This window comes from Sturnira hondurensis, unplaced genomic scaffold, assembly GCF_014824575.4.
Source record: "Sturnira hondurensis isolate 20B ecotype Veracruz unplaced genomic scaffold, ASM1482457v3 Scaffold0020884, whole genome shotgun sequence".
In the NCBI taxonomy this organism is placed as follows: Eukaryota; Metazoa; Chordata; class Mammalia; order Chiroptera; family Phyllostomidae; genus Sturnira; species Sturnira hondurensis.
Genome location: NW_028093515.1, coordinates 3,050,585 through 3,063,148, shown reverse-complemented (window position 1 = coordinate 3,063,148; position 12,564 = coordinate 3,050,585). Strand labels below are relative to the sequence as shown.

The 12,564-nt window shown below is 37.6% G+C and overlaps 1 protein-coding gene across 1 annotated transcript in view; it reads right to left on the bottom strand.

The window, feature by feature from the left end:
- UBA2 (ubiquitin like modifier activating enzyme 2) overlaps positions 1-12,564 on the bottom strand; it is a 43,610-nt gene that overhangs the window by 19,776 nt on the left and 11,270 nt on the right. The window contains exons 6-10 of the mRNA XM_037030732.1: positions 11,701-11,822; positions 7,870-7,937; positions 7,288-7,409; positions 1,289-1,388; positions 81-250 (exon numbers count right to left, since the gene is read on the bottom strand). Coding sequence (XP_036886627.1) covers positions 81-250; positions 1,289-1,388; positions 7,288-7,409; positions 7,870-7,937; positions 11,701-11,822 — 582 coding nt within the window. The remainder of the gene's footprint in view (positions 1-80; positions 251-1,288; positions 1,389-7,287; positions 7,410-7,869; positions 7,938-11,700; positions 11,823-12,564) is intronic.

Sequence of the window (12,564 nt, the reverse complement as noted above, 5' to 3'; positions counted from 1 at the left end):
TACTAGCTTCTGATTACAACTGAACAACTAAAATACACAATTTGACATGTGAGTAATTGGCACACTACTTCAAAACAAACCTTGTCCCATATGAGCTCAGCTCCATCCCCTTTTTCTGCTAAATGAACTCTCAAAGTCTCAATGCTCTTTGAAAAAAGACGGGCATAACTCTTTACATCCAGAACCTGCTGGTCTTTCAGACCTAACTGGGGTTCATTTTGTTGATCTGCTGCTGCATTGAGTTCTTCCCCTGGAAGGAAACGAATTAGAAATTTCACTATTAAACATTATTCCTCTACTATTTTAACAATTCAATGCCTGACCAGTAAGAAAATAATATAGAAGAAACTCTATTTTGTAATTATCACTATGACACACATATTTGTACAAGAAATTGCTAATATAGAAATGGGAAAGGTGCAAGACTGTTTCAGAACCTCACAATGTTACTGGAGGATTCAAGAATATAATCTTTTTTAAATATAATTTTTATTTAATTCTTGTTCAAGTACAGGTTTCTGTCTTATATTCCCAACCCTGCCCGCCCCCCTCAAGAATATAATTAATATAGGTAAGGTGATAAGCATTATACCCAGAACATAGTAAACACTCAGTAAGTGGACACTATTAGACTCATTCTTAAATTGGTCTCTATATTCAAGTATTCATTACTATAAAAAACTGTTCTCAATTGACATCCCTAATCTCCTGGGACCCTTTAAGTTCCAAAGTGCTGACCACTGCTATGCATACACCAACTACAATGCATTTCAGATACGGCAGAGATAATGTGTTGTGAGGGAGTAAGACAAGGAAGTTGTCACTACTGCAATAGTTTCACTCACATTTAAAATTATAAATATGTTCCTAATTTAAATTCTAAAGATATAATCACAGAAAGGTAAAGAGACCTATGGACACATGTCCTCATCGCTATACTGTTTTAGGGAAAATATGAAACCACAAAATATTAACTGTAAGGGACTAAATATGATTTACTAAAAAGAATAGGTCAGAGCATATGAATTTACACGATTCCATAATCTAAAGTGCGTACACAACTGCTGTGTCTACGTGCATAGATCTGACGACCAGACATTCCCTAAAACATTAGCAGTTACTATTTCTCTACATGGTAAGATTTCCAGTGGTTTTCCCTTCTTCATACTTTTCTGAATTGTTCAAACTTCTTACCATAAATTTATATACCACTGTCAAGAAGTAACAGGGCTATTTAAAGATTGAGGGAATTCCCAATGTATCCCCAAGACTAAAATGTACCCTTTACCTTGACTCTGTACTTCAGCCCAGTCCAATGGAACTGGAGGTTTCCTTTTTCGCCATAATTTGTCCATTGTCAACAAATACCTGATATCATCTTTAAAAAGCTTAAAAAACAAAAGCAATTCCATGAGCCTGACAGTCCTTATATTGATAAAATACAACAAAATTTCACTGCTGATTTATTATATTATACTATATATCTTCCGGTTTAAAGACATGACATATAGCAGTAGACTAGCAATAAAAAATATTTTTTATTGATTTAACAGAAACATTGATTTGTCATTCTACTTAATGTATTCATTGGTTGACTCTTTTTTTAAAGTATATTTAACTGAATATGCTGTTACAATTGTCCCAACTTTTCCCCTTTTACCCCCCTCCACCCTGTACCCCCCACCATTCAGCATTCCCCCCAACCTTAGTTCATGTCCATGGGTAGTACATATAACTTCTTTGATTTCCTTGTTTGCTATACTATTCTTAACCTCCCCCCATCTATTTTATTTTATCTCTGGCTGGCTCTTGTGTGTGCCCTGACCGGAGATCAAATCCACAAACATTGGTGAATCCAGTAACACCCTAAACAACTGAGCTACCCAGCCAAGACCTAGATGAACAATTTTTAAAAGAAGCTCAAGCCGGACCTCCACTACACCCAGACAGAGGCGTAAGTGAAAACACTGTGCCCCCTCGCACAAACAAGTTTAAAGACAACAAAGTTCTAGTAACAAAAGCGCAGCCAAATAACAGAACATTGAAATGTATGTAAGTTGGACAACAACGAACCATTCAGCCAGACTAGTAAGAGGGGCGGAGTCAGTGGTGGAGCAGGGTCGGGCTTGAAAGATCTGCAGGACCGACCTAGGTGCACAGGAACGCAGGTGGTGGTTAGCAGATCCCTGGTGTGGGGTGGCAATGGGCAGACCCAGTAAGGGCGCAAGGCAGCTGTCTGATTGTGGTCACACATTCACATGCAGATAAACCAAGCGAAGGAGTGAACAGTGAGACAGACCACTCAGGCTAGCGCCCCAGTGCCGGGAATTAGAGCCTAAAAGCACCAATTGGAAACACTTTCCGGGTTGAGGTGCTGGGAGAGGCTCCCAGGCTCACTGTTGGAGAGACCCACAGGGTCCTGGAGGGTGCACAGGCCCACACACCTGTGAGCTGGAACCAGGGGGGCCAGGTTTGCTTGCGGGAAGCAGCAGAGGGGACCAAAATCCGAGAGAGAGCAGAACAAAAGCCACTGCCCTTCTCTGACCCCGCCCCCACATACAGCAGCACAACCCAGTGACTGAGTCATCCCACATGCGTGAACACCTAAGGCTCCATTCCTCATATGTAACAGGAGCAAACAGACCAAAACATTACAGCTCAAGAACAGCTCAAAGCCCCAGAGCCAATAACTCTAAGTGAACAAGAGATAGCCAACCTATCAGATGCACACAAAACTGGTCAATTTTAGTCACAAATTAGAAGAACAAATGAAGGCTAAACCGATCGAAATGAAGGGAAATGCACAGGAAACCAATAGTCATGGAAAGGAAACTGGGACTCAAATAAAGGGAGTGGGTCCAGAAGGAAGAAAAAAAATGACCAAACAGAAAATATGAAGAAACAAGAATTTTAAAAAATGAGAGGCCTAGAACCTCCAGGACATCTTTAAACGTTCCAACATCCAAATTATAGGGTTACCAGAAGGGGAAGAGGAAGAGCAACAAGTGGAAAACTTATCTGAACAAATAATAAAGGAGAACTTCCCTAATCTGGCAAAGGAAACAGACTTCCAGGAAGTCCAGGAAGCTCAGAGAGTCTCAAAGAAGTTGGACCCAAGAAGAAACACACCAAGGCACATCATCATTACATTACCCAAGATTAAAATGAGGAGGAGAATCCTAGAAGCAGCAAGAGATAAGGAGACAGTGACCTACAAAGGAATTCCCATCAGACTATCAGCAGATTTCTCAAAAGAGACCTTACAGGCAAGAAGGGGCTGGAAAGAAGTATCCCAAGTCATGAAATCCAAAGACCTGCATCCAAGATTGCTCCATCCAGCAAAGCTTTCATTTAGTATGGAAGGGCAGATAAAGTGTTTCTCAGATGAGGTCAAATTCAAGGAGTTCATCATCACCAAGACCTTAGTATATGAAATGTTAAAGGAACTTATCTAAGAAAAACAAGATAAAAAATATGAACAGTGAAAGGACAGCAAACTCAGTTATTAACAACCACACCTAAAACAAAGGCAATCTAAGAGGACAGCTAGATCAGGAGAACCATAGAAATGGAGATCACATGGAGGGTTATCAATAGGGGAGCGTGAGGAAGAGAAAGGGGGAGAAGGTACAGAGAATAAGTAGCATAGATGGTATGTAGAAAATAGGGGGGAGGGCAAGAATAGTATGGGAAATATAGAATCTAAAGAACTTGTGACACATGGACATAAAAGAAAGGGGAATGGCGGGGTGGAGGGGAATGAAGGGGGGGAATGGGAAAACTGTAATGGTATAATCAATAAAATATATTAAAAAATAAAAAAAAGAAGCTCAAGCCTTTTGTAAAAGGAAATTTGACACAGAACCCCCTACATTTGAGACACTTACAAGCAGAGGTGCTCTGAGGAAAGGAGAATAAGGAAACTGTGCTAACTGACCCTGCCCTCCCAAGTCACCTACCTCCCTAACAGCTCTCCAAAGGCCCCAAAGAGCATCTGAAGCACTATCATACCAATCAAGAGGTTAAGTAAACCTATACCAACTACACAAGAATTGGACACAATCATTAAGCCTAGAGATACCAGTTACCAGTATCTTTGAAATGTGTACCCCACAAATAAACACACACACAAAAAACAATTACTATTTCAAAAATGTAAAGATTACCCCATGTAAACTGAAATATTATCACATGAATTACACTACCTCCTAAGTGGTAGAATTTCTATCCAACATATTTATTACATTAATCTGCTATAAATTTATAAATTCCACAGATTTGGCTTAAATAAAAAAACAGATAAAAATGATTTTATTTAGTTTTTAGAGAGAAGGGAAGGGAGGAAGAAAGAGAGGGAGAGAAGCATCAATGTGTGGTTGCCTTTCATGTGTCCCCAACTGGGGACCTGACCCCACAACCCAGGCATGTGCCCTCACTGGGAATCGAATCAGTGACCCTTTGGTTCACAGGCCAGAACTCAATCCACTGAGCCATACCAGCCAGGGCAAAAAAAGAGGTATTTCTATCAAAATCTATTCAATTCAGTATTTAAGCATCCTTAATCTTTGGGAAACAGCCAAATAATTAGAATTCAACTTAGTGTGAAAATCACATAGCTTAGAACACTATTAGGATTTTTGTTGTATATACCTGAAAAATGAGGAGAATTCAAGGAGAAGGTAACATCTGAAATGGGTACCCAGAGAAGGAATGAGAAGTCTGGTATGAGTTGCAAATGTGCCTGGAGACATTTTGTAAAGGACCTTCAGCACTTGCCTGAGAAGTCTTCCAGGCAATGGGCAATTAGCATGGCTTCCCAAGCACAAGCTCCATATCCTTTTTTATCCCATTATTAAATGCCAGGAGTCTCTCAGAGTTCTGTAACTGAAGTATCTCCACACTCTTCTTTTTCTATAAACCCCAAATACACGTCTCGGGATACCCCTCTACTCATCTATGAAATCGCTCGTCATCTCATATTCCACAGGAATCCTATCTGCTTCCTCTGTTTGCCCAGCTGCCCAGCAGGAAACCAGGTGTTGATCCCTCACCTCACACATCCTAAGTCCTGTTAGTTGCTTCATGCTCCCCTGGGAACGCAGGGAATAGAGAGGCTGTCCTTCAGACTACTGTGGCACTGCACAAGCCCAGAAGGCACTGTCCCATATTGCTCACAGCAAGAGCATCACGTGCTAGAATGGTGAACTGCACCCCCTCCACATCCTTATTGTGACACTACTATCTATTAACAGATTAACACTCTCTTCATATGACATCCTTATAACCCAGAAAGCCCTTCCTGATCCAGCCTCAACTTACCTTTCCATTTCTCTTTCCACTCTCCCCTTTAATGGGAATGATTTTAATACTGCCACCTAAGATTTCATTTGTATATGGTCCATTCTGGTCCCCATCTTTATTCTTTAAAATCTTAGGGTGAAATGTCACTTCCTCTGGAAAACCTCTCTTGAACCCTTACACTAAGTATAATAAGTAGGTTAAGTCTACTTACTATTAAAGGATTCCACTGCAACTGAACTTAAAGTCTTAACACTGAATCTGAAATTACTTGTTCAATATTTGACTTCCCCTCTAAACCTTGAGTTCCCTACAAATAGCGGGGACCCTATTTTCTGTCTTGTTCTCCTGCTAAATCTCCTGTAGTTAAAGTGGTGCCCTGGCTGGCGTAGCTCAGTGGATTGAGCACAGGCGTGCGAACCAGAGGATCGCGGTTCAATTCCCAGTCAGGGCACATGCCTGGGTTGCAGGCCAGTTCCCTGCAGGGGCCAGTTCCCAGCAGGGGATGCACGAGAAGTAACCATACATTGATGTTTCTCTCCCTTTCTCCTTCCCCTCTAAAGATAAATAAATAAATAAAATCTTTTAAAAAATAAAATAAAGTGGTGACTGACACACAGCAGATGCGTAAAGTTACCTACTGAACGAAAGATTGGAAGACGTACTTCAGATTATCCTGGCATTCAACTGTTGCTCAGATTGGAATGGAAATAGGTATATGGACACCAGTCTGGACAATACTGTCACTATCCACATCAGAGTTAAGTGAATTTTAAGTATAACCAAAACAAAAGCCACTTTTTTTTTAAAGAAAAAGGCAATGGAGAGAAAATAAATGTACAGGTTTAATAAAGTCAACCTGTGACATCTGTTGACAGTGAGGAAAGAGTTGAACTATAAACGGCATTAAGCAGTAGGCCAATTACTCAGGAGAGCAGGACGATACGTTAGAAAGCAGACAGAAGGGGTCAAAAAAGACGCAGGACAGAGAAAACACTGTTGGAAGAATAGAATACAAGGAGAAAGGAAAATAGCAGACAGAAGAGTTAGCCTTTCCTCGGAGATTTCTCTTAAACAAAAGAGAACAGAATAAAGATTTTGTAGTTAAATGGGACATTCTTTTTTTTTAATAAACTTTTTTTTAAATTTTAATTTATTTATTTATCTTTAGAGGGGAAGGGAAGGAGAGGAGAGAAACATCAATGCATGGTTGCTTCTCGTGCATCCCCTGCTGGGAACTGGCCTGCAACGCAGGCATGTGCCCTGACTGGGAATCGAACCATGATCATGTGGTTCATAGGCCCGCGCTCAATCCACTGAGCCACACCAGCAAGGGCTTTAAATGGGACATTCTTTTAGCAGGTAAATTACGTCCAATGTCTTCAAACCTGTTACATGTCTTTAGATCATCTGGCTAGTGAGGGTGGCAGGAATAATTAGGCAATTTAAGAAGATCTGAGAAAGTTTCAAGTATCTGTTATGATAAACTTGCTATCGAGCAAAGGTAGAAGAAATTGAGACTTTAAAACACAGATCAGAGGGCCTGATCTGTAATTAGGTATACCCAATTAAAGCAATCTTGAGTGATTCTCTACAAGAGAATGGCAAATAATATGTACTAATGAAAATGGATTCAGCCAAGAACAGGCTTCATAATTCAAAAACATTTCAGAACACATTTCCAACTGCCAATATAATATTTAAACAAGGGATATAAGATGGGAAACAGCAAGAACCAAAGGCCAGTTACAAGGAAAATCAACTTTCATTGAAAGTGAGAGAAGGGAAAAAAACCAAGAGTGTATCAGCTTCTGTTTTTTACCTACAAGATGCTATACTGATTTAGACAGATGTCAGTTTTGAAACCAACTTATCTTGACTACATCAATCAATTTGTTAAGACAGTATTAGGCATTAAGAAGGACCATAATTCAATTTCACGTACTATTTTAAAACAAACTGAATCCACAATTATAAAGTAAACCTAACCTTGGTAAAAAGTTTAACTGGATCATATCCAGTTGATTTTGCCCATTCCTTTGTGGAAATACGTTTAATATCACCATCTTCATTTGAGGCTCTGGCTCTGGCTTCAGCTTCCATTGGTTCCCCTACAAAAAAAACACTTATTTTCAATTATAATAAATATAGAACTAAGGTCTCTTCCACCTTTAGGAGGAAAAAGGTTATTCATGCAAGTCACCTGCACATGAGACATTCTGAGTTCAAGGACAAAGAAAAATGACATGCTCATCAGCATCTTCATTGCACCTCAGTTTCTGAAGGCCACATGTAGAATAATCAGAGTATAAACCTGTAATCACACCTGGTAACTCCCAGCCTTATTTATTAGATTTGTGAAATTTCTCTGCACCTTAATTTTCTCACCAGTAAAAGGCAGCTACCCATTTTTTAAAAACATTGTTTTAAAAATCAAATAATAGGTCTTAAGCATGTAATATAGCATCTAGCATGTGGCAGCATTTCCCCCCTTGAGCTATCAATATTAAATCAACAAAATAAAGGTAGTGTTCACTAGTAAGAAAATACATCCTAAGTATTTTAACTCACAGGAAGCTTCAGGGTCAGCTCTGTCAGGAGATACTTCTTGATCAGCATCTTCTTCCCCAAACAACTGGCTATAATTTAAAAGTAGTAAATATTTATGTACAACAAAATATTCTGAAGTATTTACTTTTCCCACTTTCCTTACAAACAGCTAATTTAGAATAACCCTAATCTTTAGTGAGGATGAGAACAAACTGATAGATAATACTCCTTAAAGTTAAAAATATTAAACTCATCTGTTGATAGCCTGCATCGTCATCTCAATTACAACACAAGGAAAGCTAAATTTTGGTAGACCTATATTCATTCCTATCGTGTAGGTGCTGCCTATCTGTATGTTAAAAGTCTCTGATCAAGAGACAGGTGAGCAATCTTTACAGTCTAATTCTAACGTCAGAAAAATGTCGGTGAACCACACCTGCAGCCAGCATTCAACAAACATTATCACGCATCTGCCATGTACCAGGCACTGCTTTAGGTGCAGGAATACACAGCAGTGAATAAGACATTTTTTTCATGGTGGTATATATCACTAAAGAATCTTAAAAAAATAAAGATTTTAATTATTTTTCGAGAGGGGGAAGGGAGAGTGGAGAGAAATACCGATGTTGCACATCGAAGGGTTACCCCTCACACGCCCGCAACTGGGTATGGGGCCTGCGACCTAGGCATGTGTCCTGACTGGTAACCAAGCCAGCAACTGGTTCACAAGTTCACGGGCTGGTGCTCAATCTACTGAGCCACAGCACCAGGAGTCTTAAGCAATATAAAAAATAGTAAGCTGAAATTCTCTTTTGTTAATCAGGCTACACTAAAAGCTGTTTAATTAACAACACTTACGGGAATACAGTTTTCCAACCTTTCCTCAAGCACATGACATAAAGAAAGTTATCTTAAAGGAATCCTTTGTGGTTAAAATAAAAAATAAAAAAAAACCACACAAAAAAACACCAAACTCAAAAGCTATTATCTCAAAGCCCCTAATATGTTTCACAAGAAAATGCCCATGTGTTTCTTAAAGTTGTTGTACCAATTTATACCCCACAATGGCATGTAAGAATTTCTACTCATTCTCTTCCTCTCCAGATTTAATGTTTGCCAAACTACTGGTGTAATACAGTATCTTGCTGTGATTTTATTTTTTCCAAGTTAGTCATAAAGCTACACCTAGCATTTGTTTACTGTCTATTTGGGTTTCTCTTTACGTGAAAAAAATGCCTGTTTGTATTATTTGTCAGACTGTCTGTCTTTTTTTAAGGTTGTCTTTTTCTTACTGATTATAGGAGTATATAACAAATGAACTTTTAGTTGCGTATATGTTGCAAATATTTTCTCACATATAATGGCTTAACATTTATACATCATTTAATGTCTTTTGATGATTATATTTGATGGATTTGAATGTATCAATCAATCCTTTAGGTGGGCACATTTTGTGTCTTCAGAAATTTTTCCCTAACCCTGAAGAGAAAGACTTCCTCCAATATTAGAAAAATTTTCAGTTTTGTCTTTCACATCTAAGTATTTCATCTTCACTGAATGAATTCCTACATTTTGTTTGAAGTAGAAAATACAAAATTTCCCACACTGATAATGAACTAATCTACCTTTTATTTAATCCCTTTTTTCCACCTGGGACCCATTATGCAACCCCAGCTACAAGCTCTGCATTGTCCTCAAGTTGCTTCTCTACCCCTGCCCCAGCAACACCCTAAATTATTTTTAGCTTATATTAACTAAGGACAGCTGTCAGAGCAAGTAATCTTAAATTATTCTCCAGGAACATTTTGGTTCCTCTTAGGCTTTATTCTCCCACGTAAATTCCATATAAACTTTAGAATTAGCTGGACAAGTTCTAGTAAAATCCCTGATGAGCCCTGGCTGGTGTGGCTCAGTGGGGTAGGTGCCAGCCTGGGAACCAAAGGGTCACTGGGTCACTAGCCAGGACACATGCCTAGGTTGCGGGCCACGTCCCCAGTTGGGGGCACCCAAGAAGCAACCACACATTGATGTTTCTCTCCCTCTTCTTTCTCCTTCCCTTTCCCTCTAAAAATAATAAATAAAATCTAAAGGGAAAAAAATCCCTGATGAGATTTTAATTAGAACTGTACTGAATCTACAGATCAATATGGAGACATACTGACAATATTGGAATCTACAATCCACAAATATACTCTTTCCTTTTATAGTTGGTGCTTCTTATGTTCTAACAGTTACTAACTTTCTATATTGAGGCTTCTGTATCTTAAGATTTATTCTCAGGCCCTGGCTGGTGTTGCTCAGTGGATTGAGCACGGGCCTGCAAACCACACGATCGCGGTTCGATTCCCAGTCAGGGCACATGTCTGTGTTGCAGGCCAGTTCCCGGCAGGGGACTCACGGGAGGCAACCATACATTGATATTTCTCTCCTTCTCTCCTTCCCTTCCTTCTAAAGATAAATAAATTTTTTAAAAAGCTTTAAAAATTAAAAAAAAAAATATTTATTCTCAGGTACTTCATACTTTTCAACACCTCACATTTACTTATCTTTTATAATTATCTATATGCTTTTCTAGTGAGTTATCTATTTTTATATTATACTTTCTACCTGCCTGATGTGATTAGAAATGCAATTGATTTTTAACAATCTTTTAGTTAACCATGTTGCTGAATTTCACTATTTTTATAATTTGTCTGTAATGCTTTGGAATTTTTTATGTAATTTTAATGGGGATTATCTAGTTTCTCTTTAAATTTTTAATGAAGTAAATGACAGTTTTTTTCTAGTGTTAAACTATGCTTGCATTACTAAAATAAGTATAATTTGCAAGTCTAACTTGTATGCTGATACTTTCTGCAAGATTTTTGCATCTGTATTTATGAATGAGAATGCCTTGTAATATTCCTTTTATCTCACAATGGCCTTAACTAGTTTTGCTATTAAAGACATGATAGCCCCATAATATGGACTAAGTATTCAATTTTTAAAAATTTCTCTGGAAGAATTTATGTAAGATTAAAATGATATATTCCTTGCAAATTTAATGGAAATCACCCGTAAATTTACAGATATTTGGTGCATTTTCAGAAAAATTGAAACAAATGGTTAAACTTTTCTAAGGCATAGTACTTAATGTCATCTGGACTTCCTATTTAAGTTGGTTTTGTAATTTTTAAAAAATGTATCCATATCACTACAATTTTAAAGGTACTGACATGGTATTCTTTATTGTTGTTTTTCTTCTGAGATGGGCTGAGATTACATTCCCCATTTATTCATTTATTTCTTTCATGATCAAACTTGCCAATTTTTTTCTTTTTGGTCTTATCTAAATTATATCCTTCCTTCTAATTTTACTGAGTTTATTCTGTGGTTCTTTTATAACGTCAGTTAGTACATTAATATTCACCCTTCTCCATGTATGTAAGCCTGTGACTTTTCTTCCCACTACCACATTCAAAGCAAACTACAAGTTTCACATGTAGTATTTTTACTATCATTACAAAGTATTTTAACTTTCCATTAATTTTTTAATCAATGAGTTATTTTAAGTATGTTTTTATATCCCCAAAATACTTGAGTTGTACTCATTTAGTTACATGCCTGTCTCCAATATCACACTAAGCTTCCTAAATAGTTCACTGCATAAAATAGGCATGCAAATAAACATTGGCTGAATTTAATTTAATCCAAACACTATCACAAGAAAGCTACTAAAGCATCCCTTCACTATATTTAAAATAACATACATCATTAACTATAATCTCTCCAAGACTTTAAATAAAAATCACCTCATTTTCTACCATCAGCACTAAAAATATGCCCAGAAATATATATATGTACTCTTCTTACTTGAACAAATACTTTGCCCAAACGATGCAATGAATAGGTTCTGAAGGTGTGTTACGAATTGTACAGCCAGGAAAAGTTCTCTGAGTTGGTTTGGGATGACATTCATAACACTCAGTCACACCCTGCAAAGTCAAAACATGAGAAAACACATTTAACCCATGAGAATGGTTTCTCAATGAGATATTATCATTAACATTTCATTCATTCCTCTCCATTCTGATTGGGTTGTATGTACTGTCAACAAAATTTTAAAATATTAGTGACTCCTTACACTTTATAGAGAAGGAACTACAATATAAAAGCTAATTGAGTCAACTTTAGTCACAGCTAAGGCTAACCCAAGACTCCTCTGAACCCTGGCCCAGGGAACACCCTTAGACCAGCCAAATAATAATTACAGCACCTTAATATCAACCAACTTCTATTCATGAGAAGTTTACCATGATCACACCAAAAACAACAACAAAACAACAACAAAAACTACTAGAAGCAGAAATAGTTTTCCAACTATCTCAAAGTTGTGAAACTCAGAATAAGGTAGCCTTACCTTATTCTCCTAATAAAAACTAAGTGAACTAAAATTACTGATTTCAAGAGCAATTGGATACCTTGGAAAAATTTCGCAGTATCAAACCAAATATTATTCATTTTGCTGAGTGTTACCTTTCAAGTTACACTGTAAAAAGTCCCAAAGCCTACAGCACTTGAGACAATTTTTCAAAACTATCGATTTTTCTTTTCCTCTTAGACATTCTCAACCTCAGTCTTAATACACACTAGTATCTCAGGATCATGATGAGAATTATCTTTCTAATAATGGTTAAAGAACCAAAAAACCTGTAAATACTGTTTTGATAAAAACTG